Source organism: Typopeltis vanoorti, chromosome 18 (assembly GCF_054136105.1).
Source record: "Typopeltis vanoorti isolate ZY-2024b chromosome 18, IOZ_Tvanoo_1.0, whole genome shotgun sequence".
Classification (NCBI taxonomy): Eukaryota; Metazoa; Arthropoda; class Arachnida; order Uropygi; family Thelyphonidae; genus Typopeltis; species Typopeltis vanoorti.
This window is the reverse complement of record NC_143566.1, coordinates 69674276-69694700: the sequence shown is the minus strand read 5'-3', so window position 1 is coordinate 69694700 and position 20425 is coordinate 69674276. Positions and strand designations below refer to the sequence as shown.

Genomic DNA, 20425 nt, shown 5'->3' with positions numbered 1-20425 from the left:
GAACTTTTTGGCTTTGAGATGAAAACGAAAACGTATTATCAGTCTTCCAGCCGTGCAAGTAAGCACTATTAGAAATGAACAAGTTTTAAAGCAACGCAAAAAAAAAAAAAGAAAAACAATCGATCACGTGACGTCGAATTTCAAAAGCCGCAAAAAAAAGGAGCAAATAAGATAATTTTCAAAATTCCTTATCGTCTGCAACGATCAATTATTTTACCCTTAGATGTAATAAATTACCAACAAACTTCCCTTCTTCGTATAAAATTTTCTGGCCCATTAAAATCGTTGTTTATTACCTGCAACGAAACTTCTTGGCGCCACAGACATTTTTATGGTGCTCATCATATATTTTATTTTCGCCAGCAACAAAACTGTCCCTGTTAATTATAATGGTCGCCATATTTTTGCCTCTACAGAAAACTTAAATTATTCCGGAGATTATTTCTCTTAAATTTTTACACACACAAGATAAAGGAGGTAATTATAAAAGTGCTCATTAATGGCTGATTACAGAAATAATTAGCCAGCGATTAAAAGAATTTAAAAAAAATAAAAGACACTCCACGAAGTAGGTAGCTTAAAGCCATAACATATTTTCAATGATGTGAAAGATATATGGTTGAGGAAGTCGTTTGTAAACTATGCACTTAATAAAAATAATTCATTTATAAATATTTAACTTTAATGTATTTGTAATTAGTAGGAAAATTTATTAAATCATTTCAAAAACTTAAAATAAACAACAATAATTTGAATTTATATTACTACACCTTTTATTTAATTTCATAATATTTTTATAAATTAAAAAAAAAAAAAAATGTATATATTTATATTTAATTAAACATATATATATATATATATATGAGTGGATTAGAGTCCTTTTTAGGACTTCCAGGGTAACAATTAGCAATGCTGAACCGAGGAAGTAAACTGAGGTTCGGCTGTTGCTGTTATCCTGGGTGTGAGTTTTTGAGTTCGCTCCCTTAGGGTTTGCCTAAGGGAGCACCTTGAGTCTCCGGGGAAGATGTTCTCCGGCACGGCCCGCTGAGGGGTTCTTGTCGGTGAATTATTTTCCTCGGAATTTGAGCGGTTCTGCTCAGTGGTCGGGGAGCCCGTCACTGAGTGGAACCAACGCTGAGATATGGACGGTCTTTCGCCCACTATGGAGTGGCCTAGGGATCGTCCGATTTTTTGAGATTTTACCCTTTACTTACTAATCAGAGTCCTTTTTAGGACTTCCCGGGTAACAAATGGCAATGCTATAGCCAATGAAGTTTTAACTGAGGCTCGGCTATATTGCCGTTACCCAGTCATGACTAGAGCTTTTTAGCTCAGTAACACCCCACCCACACAGATTTTCTTCATTCAGATGACGGGATAAAGAGTCAAGGACTCAGTCCATCGCCCAGTTCTTATAAGAACTGTAAATATATATATATATATATATATATACACACACACTGGGGGTTGATTGATTGATTAATTCAATCCAATATATAATCTTGGAGGGTAATGTTGTAGCTAATGAAGTTCTAACTGAGGCTCGGCTATTGCTGTTACCCTCCTGCCATGATCAGAGCTTTAATAGCTCAATAACACCTTATCTCTACACTGTCCTCTACAGATAACGGGGAAGATGAAAAGCATTCTTGCTTCGCCCCTTTAAGCCAGTCCTTATAAGGGGGTGTGACCAATGGACTCTGAGATGCGTGATCAGAGCTTTAATAGCTCAATAACACCTTATTCCTACACTGTCCTCTACAGATATAGCTCAATAACACCTTATTCCTACACTGTCCTCTACAGATATAGCTCAATAACACCTTATTCCTACATTGTCCTCTACAGATATAGCTCAATAACACCTTATTCCTACACTGTCCTCTACAGATATAGCTCAATAACACCTTATTCCTACACTGTCCTCTACAGATATAGCTCAATAACACCTTATTCCTACATTGTCCTCTACAGATAACGAGGAAGATGAAAAGCATTATTGCTTCGCCCCTTTAAGCCAGTCCTTATAAAGACTAAAATTTCTATTGGTGTGATCAGTTGGAGATTTACATATAAAAAGCCAAAAAAAAAAAATATATATATATATATATATATATATATATATATATATATATATATATATATATATATTTGAGAAATTCGTAGTATTAATAACTCCAGGTTCACATATGAAATTAATTAAATTTTAAATTTTAAACATATAAAATTAATTAAAAATTAATAACTCCAAATTCACATAAAAAGCCAAAATATATAAATTTGGGAAATTCGTAGTATTAATAACTCCGATTCACATATAAAAAGCCAAAGTAATGCAATTATGAATAAATACTTGAATATATACGGAATTATGATTATACTTTTCTAGATTGAAATAGGTTTGATGCAGATTTGCTCTAGCTACATTTACAAATATGAATATGAGAAAGTGGCTAGCAAAACGTGATTATATGTGAGTAAAGTTGGTAATTAACGGCAAAGATAAATGAAACAGAGAAGTGCCATTGACGTAATTAGATCAAGACAAATGAGTTGATTTTGGGCAATTCGCCAGCGAGAGTTTTCATTGGTGGAATACTCTTCAGTGTGCAAAGAGAATTTTTTTAATTTAAATATTAATAACTTCCAGACTGTAAAAAATTAATTCATTCACTTTGATATTTTAAAATGATCATTCTGCTAAAAATAGAAATAATAAGGATGTTGATGTCAAAAAAAAAAGTTCCATATAATGAATTTTTGATAATTGTGGAGAAATAATTAGCCCAAATGGATATAAATGATTTATTTCGTATAGTGTAAACATATGAACTCAACTTCACTTGAAAACAGTTAATAAAAGCAAAGGATGGAGAGAGAGTATATCATCAATACGATGCTATTTTGATATTCTTATTATTTTTAATTTCAAAACTTAAATTATTTGTAATAGTTTATTAAATATATAAAGGCAGTTAATATTTAATATGTTTATTTAAATTTTTATAAAATATAATCAACATTACTATTAAATTTAAATATAATTCGAATACACCATTTTAAAATAATAATAATTAAATTATTAATTGAAAAGTGATGATAGTGAATTTTATCATTTTAGGTTTTGAATATTAATAAATAAATATATATACATTATCAGCCTTCACTGAATTAAATTATATACATTATTAGCCTTCACTAAATTAAAGTTCAACACAGCAATTATGCTTCAGTAAACACTAGAATCTCTTTTGCTTTCAAGTTCAATCAAGGTTGAATGAATGTAACCCAGTAAAAAAATGCTACAAACTACAATCCTTCCTTCTGGCAAACTTTAATGTAAGTACACTACAAGTACGGGACCAATTATTAGTCTATCCCTCTGCATTTTAATGTCCCATATGCGCAGAAATGCATAAAGCATGACATCGTACCAAATAACCCTTCTTCAATTTGAGTCCAACTTCTAAGTTCCTTGAGTTTCATAGAGGCATGCTTTTCATGGATCTGTGGTTTGAGGAATTATGGGAAGTGGCGACCATAATGATCCTCACTTCCCATATTTTATGGGTTGTATATTGCTACGGCTAAAGAGATGTAAAATTTCCGGTGACAAAAATTCTATATTAGGTGTTTTACAGTTCCTTATCCATTCTGGGAAAAAATAAAATAAGTATCGCGTCATAAACTTATAGCAGCCGATTGTCGCACCAGTTGTGGCCATAGCAACATTTGCTGCACGCCCTTGAGCCATCGATTTCCTTTGAAAATGATAAAAAATAATTTTATATCCCCATTATTCCAATGAACTAATTGGAATATCACTTCCATTTGCTTTCATCGCACCTCTGATGTGTACAGATTTTGTATTTATGTACATAATATACAAAATAGTATTTTCTTGTAAATAGCATGCACTTTTAAAAATTTAATATAATTAATTTAATATAGTAGTTTTCAACATTATTTAACTAAGCTGTGAATAATGTATAGTGATGCTATACAGAAACCCATTGACTACTCTCCCCACCCGATAAACGCAAACAGAAACATTGTCACCATGGAAATATAATGTTGTTGATACCTTGGTCAAAAGGAAACAATAGTTTATTATTTAGAGAAATATAAAAAGATTGAATATCTTCACCCACTGTCTGAGAGTTTCTCTCTCTCTCTCTCTCTTTGTTGTTCATTGTCTACGTTCACTCTTGTATTGAATTTTTTTCGAAATCAAAATAACTTTCATCCGGATTTTGATCTATTCGTCTTCTTTAGGAAATTCACTTTAAAGTGGTTCGCTGTCGTACAATAAGAAAACGATAGAAGTTCAACGTCGGTTGTCGCGCGTTGTTGTTGTCGTCGCTGTTTCGTTTTATTGGTTGAAGGTCAATTCACACAACGCTAAGCGCGGTCTCACATGAGTGTTCGTCTACAATGTACAAGCGGTGACAAAAACAGATTCTTGTAAACCAGTTATTATCACCCCTTAACAGTGTCTAAACCATCGGAACATTCTCTGAACAGGTCAATGATTTCTTCCAAACACTTCTTTAGCACGATAATTATACTCGGTGTCCAGCACAGCCAATCGTGACGTTCTATTTATGAGGATTCGAAGCGATTAACCCAAAGAAAGACACAAAATGATGTTGTCCTCATAGTAAACAACGCTAGTATGTCGTTTTATAAGTAGTAGCAAAATATCTCGATATTCCTAAACATTGAATAATTATTGTTTAAAATTATAAGTTGGTATCTGTAATTACATTGTTTTAGAATTCACGCAGTAATAAATATCAGGAATATAAATATCTTCAGATAATTGCCATGAGATAAATGTGACATCACCATCGTCATTTCCGTATACCCTCAAGGAATGTACCAGATAAATCCATCATTGTAAACACAAGATTTCATATCTGTCTCAATCGACAACTACACAAATAATATCACGTGGATAAATAACATAAAAAACATCATTTGCATAAATGCTGGAAAAAACAGTTTGAGATAAATATCACAAGAATAAATAAAATGAAATAAACATCATTAGAATAAATAGCTTGAGATAAATATTATGGAATATTTATCATCACGAGAATAAATAACATGAAATAAACATCAGAGAATAAATAACTTGAAATTTAGATCATTATGATAAATGCTTGAATAAATAGCTTGAGATAAATATTATGAAATAAACATCAGAGAATAAATAACTTGAAATTAACATCAATATGAGAAATGCTGGAAAAAATAGTTTGAGATAAATATTATGAAATAAACATCACAAGAATAAATAAAATGAAATAAACATCATTAGAATAAATAGCTTGAGATACATATTATGGAATATTTATTATCACGAGAATAAATAACATGAAATAAACATTAGAGAATAAATAACTTGAAATTTAGATCATTATGATAAATGCTTGAATAAATAGCTTGAGATAAATATTATGAAATAAACATCACGAGAATAAATAACTTGAAATAAATATCACGAAATAAACATCACGAGAATAAATAACACGAAATAAACATCAGAGAATAAATAACTTGAAATTAACATCAATATGATAAATGCTTGAATAAATAGCTTGAGATAAATATTATGAAATAAACATCACGAGAATAAATAACATGAAATAAACATCGAGAATAAATAACATGAAATAAACATCATTAGGATAAATACTTCAAAACATAACTTGTAATATATGCCATGAAACAAATATCACAAGTAAAGGCCACACACCTAAATACCACGAGATACATGACATAAGTATAAATACCGTGAGATAAATGTCACAAAAATAAATGCTAAGAAGACGAATAGAATAGCATTAGGATAAATAATATAAATAAATGTTGTACAATAAATTCCATGGGATAAATACCATGCATATATAAATACCGTGAAATAAATGTCACAAAGATAAATGTTAAATTAAATACCATGAAGAAAATGACATGTGGATAAATGCTATGAATATAAATACTTTCAAGTAAATGACACAGGAATAAATGTCATAAGGGGAAATTCCACGAGTATAAATAAAACACGATAAATAACATAAAATAAATATTATTTATATAGAGACTATGAAATAAATGCCAGAAAGATTAGTCATGACTTAAAATCCCATATGAAGGAATACCATGAAATAAATGACATTAAAATAAATATCAGCATCTCGTGGTATTTATTTTAATGTCATAAGAACGAATGCATACAGGAGTAGATGTCATTACGATAAATAACATGAGATAATTTTCATAAAGATGAATACAGTGAGATAAATGACATTAAGATAAATATCAGTATCTTGTGATATTTATTTTAATATCATAAAGAAAGAATACATACCAAGAATAAATGACATGAAATAATTGTCAAGAACATAAAAGGCACGAGATAAAATACTTTACGATGACAATGTCGGCACCACAGTTGGGTGCTGATGTTATTAACACAGTAAGACAAACCATTCAACAATAGTGCAGTTTGTTTGCAACTGTTAGCAGCGCATTACGGACAGTAAGTCAACTGTTCTCTACCCGTATCTATCGATATTTACATAGGTGTGCGATTGGTAAACGAACTGAAACTATCTAAGCAAGGCAGAAAAGCTATTAAGAAAGATAATGAGTGGTGGATGGGATGAGGATCATTTACCATTCTTAAGTATGCACCTAAACATTAGGATTGTCATCACGTTAATGGTTAACAGGTGTATTGTACAGCCATGACAGACGATTAAAGGCTATTTTTATTGCAATTGTTTTACCGAGAAAGAAGAGAGACGAAAATTGCCCACAGTTCATAAAATGATGATAAAAATTCAAGCAAAACGATACTACAGAATCATCTTTAACGATTACCAAATTTATAATCCGTAAAGATTACCACAAAGATGATCATCGTATTCGTAAAAACATTGCATTTATCTCGCAAACACTTTATCATTCTTACCGAATTCAACTTTGGTATCGAATGTACTTTGGTCTATAGAAAAACAAAGCATTCTCGAGAGAAGAAAATCACCCCCGTCCAAACATATTATTACATGTTATTTTTGTATCCCAAGCTAAGAGAAAAATCAATGGAACCATAGAGGAGTGAGATGTGTCTACAGCCACACCTGTTCAGAGAGGCGTGGAAGGAGGAAAGTCCCTTAAGACTCAATTCGTGGAAAAATAATAACATTATTATTGTTATGGGGTGCACTAGAGTGTAAGCACTTGGCAGGTGTAAAAGAACACCTACATATTACTGTCATCTGTCAAATATTTACGCAGTCAATGTATTGGTATACTTCACGCCCATCGTTTCAAATCGACAATAAGCCCTGTCGTGTAAGACTATTGCAATCGTGTGTGATCTGTGTAGATGGAAGTCCACTAACCTCATATTAAATGGTTGAAAGCTGCTAAAAAATAGGATAATGATCATAGACAAAAAATCACACAATAACAACAATCCAATACCTTTTATCCGTGTTAGCTATATAATAATATCCCTTTCTCACTACTTAGTTTGGTTTCTAGAAGATAAATAAATTTGTAATTTGAAATAATATAATTTTAATTACACTAATGTGTGCTATTTCAAATGATTTCCCAAGCATAGCAATATTTCGAACTATAATTATGACACAACAATGACTAAATTTAAAAATATCACTTTGATTGTTACAATAATTTTTGCATCATAAATTAAATAAAAACGATTGCTTAAAGGACAATTTTAGTACTAGAATTCTTTTCAGATTGCAAAAATGAAGTCACTTTGTCATTCTTTCCCGATGCTAAATTGTCTGTTGATAATAATAATGAACTCCCATCATGTTCTGTCCACTATAGCAATTATAACAATTATTATTAATATAATTCGTAGTGCAATACTTAACAATAGAAACTTCCATTATTTTTTTTTTATTTAATGATTCTAATCGTTGAATTATGGTAACTCTAAATTGCTATATCTTTAAGAAGAAATGTAATTTGCAGTTTTTAATCAATTATATTTAGAAGAAAAAAATCACCCTGTACCGAAGATTGTAATGTCACTGAATGTCATCTGCTCGGTACAATAATTTTTGACGGTAATCAAAATAATGATGTCAGTTTCTAAACAAGCTTAAAAATTTGCAGACGACAATGAAAGCCAAGACTTTTCCTTTCACAGAAATTGATATTTCATCGTCTGTTAATTTGTTTATTGCAATTTCAGTCGTCTGAGGTTTAAATAAATTAGAAATGAACATGAAATGATTTCATTATTGTTACTAACCGTAAAATAAAACCATTGTTATTATTTTCGTCTGCTGATCCATCAAATGTTAGTTTCTTAGCAGACGAAAATAAAAATGGTTTTATTTTACGGTTAATAACAATAATGAAGCCATTTCGTGCCCATTTCTATAGTGTTACCGAAACGTCAGACGACAATAATAACACTAACAATTTAACAGACGTGAAACATCAATTTCAATGAAAGAAAAAACGGCATTCTTAGCATTAAGTGAAAAATAAATAAAATTATAAAAGAAAAAATTGAAAACAAACATTGCAACGTGCCGCTAAAGAAAATATACGATCCAAATAGAGGAAAGAAAGAAATGCTCTCTGATTAATTTTAATTACTTTTTGGTGGAACGAAATATTTAATGACTAACCAATAAAATGCAGTCGGAAACCAAAAGGGGTATCGATTAAACCCCCCACGTGCGTGCGAATTATCTCCCCCCCACCACCACCACCCACCTCATGCAACGAATACGGTGGAAATCTACGGGATTTCCGATACTTCCTAAAGCTATCTGTCTTCCCGCATCGTTTCGAAAGCGATTCACGCGATACCATTTGCAAGCAGACAAAGAAAATCTTACCTTGCATCTCCGATCGCTCGAAACAACCCCCGGTCTATGAGCTCACACTTCGCAGAACCTTTACCAGCTCTGCCGTTTCGTGTCGCCCAAGTCCACGACGCCGACGACACCCCCCTTTCAACTCAAGCCTTCAGCACACACACACACACACATACACACGCACGCATACACCCCACTGTCGTTTGCTTTTATCGGCGGAGACTGTTTAGGCTTAGCAAGTGATGTCCGGAACTTCCTCACTGTTTAGCTGTAGCGTGTTCTGTCTCTCACTCTGCGCTCTCACTTTTCGCTGTGAGTTGCAACCATGCGCATCCAGCTAGCTCTCCGTTTGGTCCGCATGCCCCTCCCGCTGTCCTGTTCTGCAGGCTTAACAATCCCCTCGAGGCAACACCGACTGAACAAGGCTTAACTCCACTCTAGACACATAGCCATTGATAAGTAGTGGAAGACGTTACCCTTAATACAGTTCTTGGTCGATAGATGGCAGCAGTGTCTAGTTGAGGGAATAGTGCACAGAATTTGTTTCTTTGGCTGATTTGCTCTCGTTGATGGTAACAGGTCGGATGCCGACACAGAATGATCGGGTTGGGAGAATAATTGATTCATTTTGGAGACTTCCAATTAGGGTAGGCATCGCATTTTTTGGTGAGGGGACAAAAAACTAAATCGGCGTATTTTGGAATTAAATTTGTGTAAATTAATTTCAAGAATGACTTCGAAACAAAATATTTGATGATAAACAGACCCAGTGGCGGCTCGTGGCTTGAAATCGTGGGGTGCTGCAACTTTCGAAATATACATACACACTGTAAGTACAGCATATACGTGTTTGGATAAAATATCAAAATTATGGTAAAAATTAAAAAAAAAATTTAAACATGAAAAAATATTGTTTATTATCGATAAAATTATACAGTTTAGTATAATTCAAAATTACTTAAAAATAAAATCCATTATCATAACTCCAATAATGTTCTAAAATAAAAACTATAACAAATGTTATGTCTTTAATTGTAATGTCCAAATATTTAACGAGACGGGGTAAACACGATAAGCACTACGAACACTCGCAAGTGTTCGTAGTGCTTATCTACTGGCGCAAACTGCATATAAACAACAGTGGAACTGCGCGACGGACAGTGCCGCATTAAGCTAATAGCTCACATCTTACTATGGCGTGCATATGCGAGCGTAGCAATATGACACTGTGGTAAACACAGTGCTGCTAGCGTCCTTCGCCCTCCTAAGTGCTACAAGATGGATTTTTATTATTTTTTATACAAAATAAGAGAATTGTATAGGATTGTTAATGATAAAATTAAATATTACGAGCAAATATAAATAAATTAATAAGTACATTTATATATCGAGAAAAATTGGGGGTGTTGCAGTTCCAGTGCATCTGCACGAGCCACCCCTGAACAGAACACAGCTCAAATATTTCAACGATACTCCAGACAATGTTTGTAAATTTATTTACTTTGGAGATTCATTGTTATACGCGTGTAGTATAGTATTACGTATTAATTATTTGGAGTATATCACGTTCTTTATTTTGGATAATTTTAAATTTCTCAACGAAAATTTCATCAAATTCTTTCTGACGAATAACATATTTAGGACATTCTTTTAATAAATTAATGCATTTAAATAGAGAAAAAAAAACTAAAAATAAGTGATAAGGATTGGGAACAGTATTCTGATGTAAAATGCCCTCAATTATAATCTAAAGCTTTAAGCTGGTAATGTAGGGGGGGGGTGAGAAGAATTGATAGCATCAAGGAAAGTAAATTTGATGTTTGATAAAACAGTTATGAAAAATGGTTGTGGAATCATTAAAAAAAATGGCATCGGCATTGTCTCTGAAGGTTTTTTTTACAACAGCGTTTTTTGGACATTTGCAAGGTGAATGTGATCATCTAAAAAAATAAAACAAATAAATAAAGTATGTCCAAAATTTCCACTTATCTCAAAAATCGAAATTCCAGAAGGTTCTTATATTTTCTATTTGTGAGTAAAAAAGTAAACGAAATAACCAAGAACTCTTAAAGATCAAGAAATATAATCGACCACTGTTGCCCATCAACTCGTTCACCTTCAGATGAAAAGTCTTTAGAGAGGTTCGCACGCTGAACGGGGATTTGAACCTAGGTCTTTCAAACCCAAGGGCATCCTCTCTACCGACTGATCTCCAGATATACTATGATACTTAGCATACACTGATAACAATTAATATTAATTAAATAGAATGATGACGTCATAATAAAATAATCGCATCGTTATTAACAACAGTACTAGAATTTGTAATTTCCCCGATTATTCGTATTTTTCAGATCTTTAGGTTAATATTGGTAGTAATTGTTGAGTTACCTTGCAAATGATAATATTCTGCGCGCAGTTCCAATTGTTAGATTTTGCTATTAATAACACATAATGTCAATTTCAAATTCTTATTTTTAAAAAAAAAGTAGCAAATGATTAAACTCTTCATAATCACTAGATAACAACAGGGATTTACTTTTATTTTCAAAATTTATTTTAACGTATATTACGATTCCAGTGACAGATGCGTTTTGCTATTTCAAAAAAGTCTATTTATTGTTCCAATTTCTTGAAGAGAAATATAATAAAATTAAAACCTGAGATGATTTCATCAGTCTCATAGAAAAAAGATAAACTGGCTAGGTAATACAACCAGACATAGGCATCTTATGGAAGTAAAATTAACCGCTAGAGCAATCAAGGGATTAATGTTTAAAATCAGTTCTGTATAATAGCAATATCGTAATTACAGAAACTGGTTTCGAAAAAAAAAAATGTTAGGCAGTGTCCTAATTTTCTTTTTATGATAAATATTACTCGTAAAATTCTTTTTTTTTTTTTTTTTTTTTGTATATCAAAAAATGTAATTAGAATATTGAAGATGCATACTTCGAATAAATCAAGGCTATTTGAATTATTCAAATGAATGTTTGGAATAACTCAAAATAATAATTTGCGAAACAATGGACGAAATGAACATAATATTAAAATTCTCTCTCTATATCTATCTTTCTTTCTTTACACGTAGTCTCCCTTAGATTTATGACCGCATGATGAATGCAGTGATTATAATGAAGAATGTTGTAGAATGCTAAAGAATGGCCTGAAGCAACACGAGACCTTTTTTTTTTTTTTTTTTTCATTCCTCCTACAAGGAATGCTAAACCAGAGACAACCTACTTGTTCTAGCAGACGATGTAAGGCAATATTTCTCAAAGCCCAACTTTCTCATTACTCTTTGCGAGCACTGTTCTTACAGTGTTAGGGATAATCAGTCAAATTTCAGTTACAGCAGTATGCAAATGAATCCGGGTTTGCACGCAGGCAAATGAATAAACAATCATTCCAAAGTGTTAGTTAGTTAGTAACGTGAAAAATTGTACTTCGTGAAGGGAAAAGTGCATCAAGAAAAATTCTCAAATATTAGCTTCAATTAAGGAGGAAATTGACAAAAGCATTCGGGTGTCATGGAAACAAGTTATGACGTCATAAATGCTGTTGTTTTCTTTCATGGGAACAAAACTCTAGACAGGCGTTTCTCAAATGTTGAAAAGCCCATACAAGCAAAAGTTATTACTTTAAAAAAAAAAAAATACGAAACAAGCAATGGTGGAGACGAATCTTTTATTGAATACCTCGGTGACAAAGCATCGAAAAATGAAAATAAAATCTTTAAAAAATACGCCATCGTCCGATGGTTAAGAGGCTGGGTAAAGAACTTACTTTAGATCAGAGCTTCTTAAACTTTTTCCACTAGCGACCTCATGTCGCCCAAGAAATATTGACGCGACCCCGGGTATATAAAATAGGCATGCAAATCAAACATTCGTTGATAATAAATCATAAATTTATTTTAAAACAATTCTTTGGTATACACATAATTTACCATTTACATAAAGAATTACAATACAATAGCATCGAATCAGAATTAATTTTCTGATTAATTAAATAAATTAATTAATTTAATAGCATATGCAAATTTATATATATTAAGGTTATGTTATAGATTATTTGGTGTATAATGATTTTTATAAATATTACAAATTTGTAGTATTAATAAATCTCAATAAAAGTCTATTCATATTGCAAATATTAATTGATATTTAATTTTATTTATATATTTTAACAATTTTAATAATCCTAATAATTAATTTAATTCCAATTATAATTCTAATGTATCACGATGTATAGTAATCAAATTTATACCTACCTTCGTTAATTTCATATTATGTAGATATTGGATACTTCAGTACACATTCTATATACGAATTCTATATAGAATTTCAACGAGTTCTATATAAATATAGAATTCGCAGTAAAAAAAAAAAAAATAATAATGAAAAACCCAACGCTAGTTTGAGCAAATATAGAAAAGGTTACACTTGGTAGAATTCCCATTGTTTCTCTCCACACACCTATTCCGTTGCTATGGTAACGACGTAGGGTGGATTTCCTAGCATAATGATTAGGGCTGTTCTTGATTCGACTATATTTACTTGGGAACCACTATTATGGCTGTTGTTGCCAATTCCTTTGGTGTCTTCCTATCGCAATGCGAGTCAATTATAGAAAATTTATAGACACGTTAGCAGATCCGACAGGATACTATTGTCACACGTGTACTTTGATATCTCTATACTAGCAGATGGTGGAGGGGGGAAACAGTAGTTGAGTTCATTATCATGATATATACCTGGTTTCAAGAGTCACGCAAGCTGTTAAGACATGTAATACGGTAGCAAATTGATAAAGAAACATCTGATTAGGGAGATAGAATAATAGAAGTATGCAAATATCGAATGCGATGGTATGTAGTTGGTTGACAGTAAATATAAAAGGATTATCTTTAACCTAAATGACACAACTAAGTGGCTGTTCTTTTGTTTTTTATTTTATTTTTATGAGTATCTGTCACAAAGTGGACTGATCCGACAGACTGTTGGGAACTCTGTTGAATTGAAAGAAATTATCACACTGACTTACCTAGTTTCTAAGCTTCTGCATACCTTCAGTAATTTTGTTTTGAAAAATGAGATTACCTGTTTATTCTTAAGACATTATTGGACCTTTGACGCACTACATGAAGCATTTGTTTTGTTAGTTAAATTGGGATACCTTTTATAAGGAGTTTAGAGAGAGAGAGAGAGAGAGAGAGAGTGTGTGTGTGTGTGTGTGTGTGTGTGTGAACGAGAATTCTTGGAGTTGTTAAACTTTCATCTTATACACTGCAACCTAAGTATCCTATTAGGTGTCCACTATATGCAATCAATTGAATATGTATACTTGGTATGCAATGTTTAGTTCAGTTGCTTCCTATTGCCGATACTATTAAAAAGACTAAGTACTCGGTCCGATATCGGACATAGGGTGCATTCAGATACACTTCCTCCAGTCCCTTAGTTCAGTCACCTAGCCATTTGATATCAGTTGCAGTACACTGCAAGGATTTTAGGTTTCAGTATTTTATGGTCCTGCTAGTACTTCCGCTTTCTTTTGCGCCTACCAGGTGCCGTGATGGTCTCTATTTAGCACACTATCTCGGTATAAGCAGAGACACCAATTGAATCGTCCAAGTAGGGGACAAGTTTTCGAAATACGCTTAGCAGCCTATTGTTTAAAACCATTTCAAGTTGCAAGGATCATGACCTTTCTCATTATTACACGCACATGAACGCACATCTCTCCCGAAGGCAATCTATTGCTTATTTATATCTTGTATCTGTCACTTGTTGCTAGGCACTGGGTACTCGTGAATTATTTTAGCACAGGGATTTCTGTGTGTAATATTTGATCCGCTGAATGATTAAAAAAAAAAAAAAAAAAAAAAAAAAACGAAAATCTAATACTAACAAATAATGCTTCACAGGCAAGTTATCTTTTATAAATTTATTCAAGTATTTAAAAATCCCATAAGGAATATGTAGATAAGGAAGTTTATAAAAATCTTGATAAATTTAGCGGTTTGCATTTCAAAAATTTAAAGAAAAATCTTTAATTCTAATTATCGTAGCTAATCACTGTAATCCAGGTAGTTTAATGTAAATATTTATGTAAAATTAAGCAATTATTTGAGATATGAATATAGTATAATTTTTATATCATGAGAAACACTGCTTTAGTTTTATATTATATATTTAGTTCATTTAAAGTATTACAGCGTATCATTTCAAAAATAACAATTTAATATATTAATATTTACTTAGTGACTGTGTTTATTGTTCTCATTTTTAAATTCTTGGCTTTTCATTACAGCTAACTTCATTCATCGTATGTTATTTAAACACGTTCATTTGTGTGGAATCCTTACCATTGATCATTATGATCGCTGGCTTGCATTGCAAAGCATCACTGAAGATCTGATATATCATTGCTTTAAGTACAGTGCAGCGTAGCAGTTTTAAAAAAAAAATCGCTTATAAAGTTAGCTCCTAGAGCTAGCTTTAGAAAGTCGAATAGTGGAGGCGTTATTGTCTATTGACTCTATGTTTTAGTGATAGGAATATTTGCCAATCTGATTGAAATGCATCATTCGGTGGAATTGATGTCATCATAAACAGATTGTCAATGACGTCAACAAAATATGAGCCCTTGCATTACTTATAAGAAATCTAACATTTTTTCTTTTCTTTCTTTCTTTTTTTCTTTTTTTTTTTTTTAAGTTCATTCCTTAATGACCTGTGAAGTTTTTCCCATATCTACACCTCATTAGAGTCAAATTAAAAGTTATCCGGACTTTAAAAAAAACAAAAAAAAAACACGTTACAAATGTCTCAAAGTTTAAAAGTAAAAGTAATAATTTGTAATTTGCGTCAGCCAGCGAGGATGATGACGGTTTTGAAAGTACTGTGCATGTACGGTACGAAGTAGCAAGTACGGTGAATGTCCATACTCAAAAAAAAAAAAAAAAAAAAAAAACTTGTATGTTATTTATTAGTAGTAGACGACAATGACAAATAAAGATTGGAATGCAGTAATACGTAACAATGGACAAAGTTTCATTATTTTCAATAACGAAAACTTTTTTGTTACTTTTTTTTTTTTTTTTGCAAAAATTTCAATTATTTGTCTAGCAAGAATGAATATCGTCTGCTCACGACGTAACAAGATCATAAAGTGCGCATGTGCAAGACATTAACAATACCATTTCTGAACTTGTTTCTTTCTTGGTATTTTTTTTTTTTTTAACTTGCATTTCATTCACCAATCCTCAGTATGTTGGATTTCTTCGTATTCCATGCAGTCGACTGATTAGTATTCTCTGTCCTCTAGCTATCTTGCAGTTACACTTATACTTCATCTCTCGGTGATTTTTTTTTTGTTGTTGTTATTGTTGGTGTCCTCCGCATAGAAAAATAGTTCCCATTTTCTAAACCAAAAAAAAAAAAAAATATATATATATATATATACATGTATATATAAAGAATAAAAAAAAAATCTTAGCCACGTTTACAATCTTTCGTGGTTGGAAATCACAGAATTAAAAAATTAAATTAAATAAATAAAAAAAATTACATAGTAACCAAGCGTAACAATGTTGTAAACCTGAAGAAACTGCACGATAATTTCCGGTCTGGAAAAAAAAATTAGCAGGTCTTTAAATGTATGATTAGTAATTCCTTACTAGTTTAAATTAAGAAAGTTCCTGTTTACTCTATAATTTTGGGAGCTTAAGAATAATTAGTTCATTAATTCCATAAGTACATCAAATTAAATTAATTAACGGCCGTCGAAATATTCCAGATTTCATTTTTAAGTATTGAGAGGGCTTGTTTACTTTCTCGCTATGAAGTGGGGGTTAAACAAATGCACACCAAACCTCCGACGGGATATAATTAGACTGGATTCACGAAACAGAATGTAATCAATCATTTAGTCGTATTTGCAGAGTACAAATAGGAGCTAGCCAAACGTAGCTACTACTTACCTCGTGTAGCACACACACACACACACACACACACACACACACACACACACACACACACACACACACACACACACACACACACACACACACACACACACACACAAGAAAAGAACAACAACAACAAAAAAAAAACGAACTAAGATACCAATCCGATCGACAAGAATAGCAAGCTCTTTAATGGTAAATATAAATCACAGAATCAACTATGCCTGGGGGGGGCGGTGTACCTTGTTCATTCCACGATTCATTTTTCTCTTTACACGAATTTTCAATAAAAACTAATCATGCAGATGACTCAAAAAAAAAAAAAAAAATTACCTGACACCCACATAACAACCCCCCCTTCCACAAACTAGTTATTCTTCTAATGTATTAAGAATGTTGTGACTATTTTTTTCTGTTCTTTCATAGCAATCTTAAGAATTGCTTCTTATCACAGTGTGGCCCATAAAAACCTAGTATTATCAGCGCTTCCTCTTATAATCCATATAACTTCATCCGGGACCTTTTTTTTTTGTCTTAGGCATCTCTTGTGGTCGTCGCCCTAGAGAATCAATACCATTCTCATCTTTCTCTTCCATGTTTTTTTTTTCCCCATCCGCACTCTCATAGAAGTTTCTTTGATTTCTTCCATAGAACATTTTCATCTCTATTTACTGACTGTTGTGCTGTATACACCGATATTGTTATCACACATTACCTGAGGCATTATGGGAATAATAGACCAGGTTATCAGTAAAGAAGGTATATCTCTTTAATTCAAACATTGTGCACTATTACATCTGCCTTTTTAATCCCAACTGAACTATATATCGAAATATACAATGACAAAAATTGTATATTTCTAACAATGATACTTGTTTATATTGTTTTTCATATTGTCAATATCGTTTGGCTCATGTACTTTTCATTAATGTTAATTACATCGTTTATGTAATTTACAACAATAAAAGATACATAAACCAAACGTTTTGTAACTTTCATTGTTTCTCGCAAAAATGACCATAGTCATTCTTGCAGGAAAATATCAACATCACAACAATTAAAGCTTTTATTTATCTTTCGTATTTTTTAAAATAATAATGAAGTATTTTTGAAGGGAGAAAAACACGAGACTCTTTCCACTTTTTAATAAACCTAACAAAGGTTATTCAACTTACAGATGGTGATATTGAAGTTTTTAGCTCCAGGCACAAACCCATCCAAGATAATGGTGTAAACAGTAGGGATTTCGCTTTCTTTGTTTGTATCAGCTACCACTAATCCTCTGGAGGATGAGTGTGATTATATGGGAGTGAAGCACTGTTCCAGAGCATATTTGATCATTTTTCCTGTTTACGAAGGAAGTTTTTTCGCGTATACTCCAGAGTGTTCCAAAGGTGCCGCTAAAGAAAGAGATCGGATGCCTTCCGGTGGAACTTGTAAATCTGTTGGGGTTGAGAGAATATTATGCCATCTTACGTAGTGAATTTTTTTTTTCTTGTACGGAAAATCCCAATGGAAATTAGGTTGATTTCTTTTTGTGTGTTGGACAGCAACAGAGCGTGGATTTTAGACTAGAAGACAAAGAGGATTTTTCAATGGTACTTTTATACGAGTTATAATAACATGAGATCCAGTGACATGATAGAGCTGTTTGTCGTGACAGATCACATCGTTGATTGCCATGGTCGACATCCGATGTATCGGCAATAATCCTTTCATAAAATACGCGAAGTGTGTACGTTTGTGCATTGTGTCTGATTAATAAACTGAATTTTATACTGTGAACTCCTGATTGATCATTCTGTCCATCGATATGCTAAGATTACCATCCTTCTGAAAAAAAAAAAAAAATTCTGTGTTTTTCTTTCCTGCTTCCTGTCTTAAGGTTTCTTGGCTGAAGTCGCACGCTCATATATTCATCAGCTGATACTATTGCCTACAACTGAATTCCGATGATTCGACCATTGCCATTAAATAGACAACTGATATGGTATCCTACAATACCTCATGTGAAGTCTTTGAAACAGATTATTTGATGAAACTATGTTATCTTTATATAGCAATGCAGGTTATTTGTGCCGTAACGTGTACTTCTATACCCTCTGTCCAAAAAAAAAAAAAAAAAACGAACTTTTCGAAAATAGAAGATACTTTCTGATGTCGAAAGTGGCAACCTTGATTTGTGTCAACTGTTTATGACATTTGTTTCATTAGAAGCCGAGTCATAGTGCCAAGAGTGACAGCGTGTTTTGATGAACGGTCGGAAAATGAGTTTCAAGCAAAGATCTGCGATTGACTTTTGTGTTAAACTTGGCAAACGTTTTACCAAATACTTCAAAAAGCATACGGGGATGAACGCTTATCCCGTACTCAAGTTTACGAGTGGTTTAAGCGATTTCAAAGTGGTAGTGAGACGCTTGAGGACGACGAAAAGCCGGGCCGTCCAAAAACTGGACTGAGCGAAGTTAACATCCAAAAAAGTGCGTGATTTCATCAAAGAAAACCCGAAATCGTCCGTGAGATTGATTGAATATGAATTGGGGATTCCAAAATCAACTGTGCACAACATTTTGACCGAGAATTTGGGCCTTCGTAAATTGAATTCGCGATTTGTTCCCCACAAGTTGACCGACGACCAAAAAAGTATCGAATTGAACGCTGCAAGGACCTCATTAAAACCGCTCTTAAGGACTCAAGCTTCCTTGAAACGATCGTTACTGGTGACGAAACGGGTAGTTTTGAGTATGATCCCCAAACAGAATGCTGAATGGAGACCACCAAAAGAGGGACATCCGAAAAAAAAGTCACTTGGAGTAGTCAAAAGTAAAGACAATGCTGATTTGTTTCTACGCTATTTACGATCCACAAAGAATTCGTTCCGCCTGGCCAAACGGTCAAGGGCGAGTTTTATCTCGAAGTTTTGAAGCGATTGATAGCGAGAATTCGTCGCGTACGGCATGAATATCCCGACCCGACGACCGACCGTTCGTCAAACGTAAACGTGACACAATCCTAATGAAGGTTGCCGCTTTCGACAACAAAAGGAACCGACAGGTGGAGCCACTAGTTTCTTCTATTTTCCAAAAGTTCGGTTTATTTTTGGACAGAGGGTGTATATCTCGTGACCTACTTAATACAACAGTATCAATTTAATTGCATTAAACGGTCGGTATTGGATCCTTAACCACCCTGTATTGTGGTGCATGTATTCCAATCAGAGTCAGATGCTGTGCGATCTACCACCGACAGGAATTTTGTCTCACCACATCATATTATGATGATGCGTACGCTTCTAACAGTTCTGCGTTCTCTCTACGAGAATTGTAAATATAAAAGTTTTCTATATATTTACAATTAGGAAAACCAGGGGCACGCCAAGGGTGCAAACTTTTATCGGCCATCCCTAATACTGCATTGTATAATCCAAATTAGATATTAGCTACATAAAATGCTGCCCTATTAATGTTGGCGCCAGGGTGCGGTGCACCCTCGGGTTGGCGCGACCCTGAGGAAAACAACAAAAGTAATCTACGTCTCAATTTTATCCATCTTTACTGACATAATTTATAATCTGCAT

At 32.9% G+C, this 20425-nt stretch overlaps 1 protein-coding gene across 2 annotated transcripts in view; it reads right to left on the bottom strand.

The window, feature by feature from the left end:
* The window catches only part of LOC150096756 (uncharacterized), a 90251-nt gene extending 81029 nt beyond the window's left edge, over positions 1 to 9222 (bottom strand). For both annotated transcript variants that reach the window (XM_090408428.1, XM_090408429.1), the window contains exon 1: positions 8898 to 9222. In XM_090408428.1, the coding sequence (XP_090264554.1) occupies positions 8898 to 8904 (7 nt within the window). In that variant the 5' untranslated portion in view covers positions 8905 to 9222. The remainder of the gene's footprint in view (positions 1 to 8897) is intronic.
* Positions 9223 to 20425: the final 11203 nt, after the last annotated feature.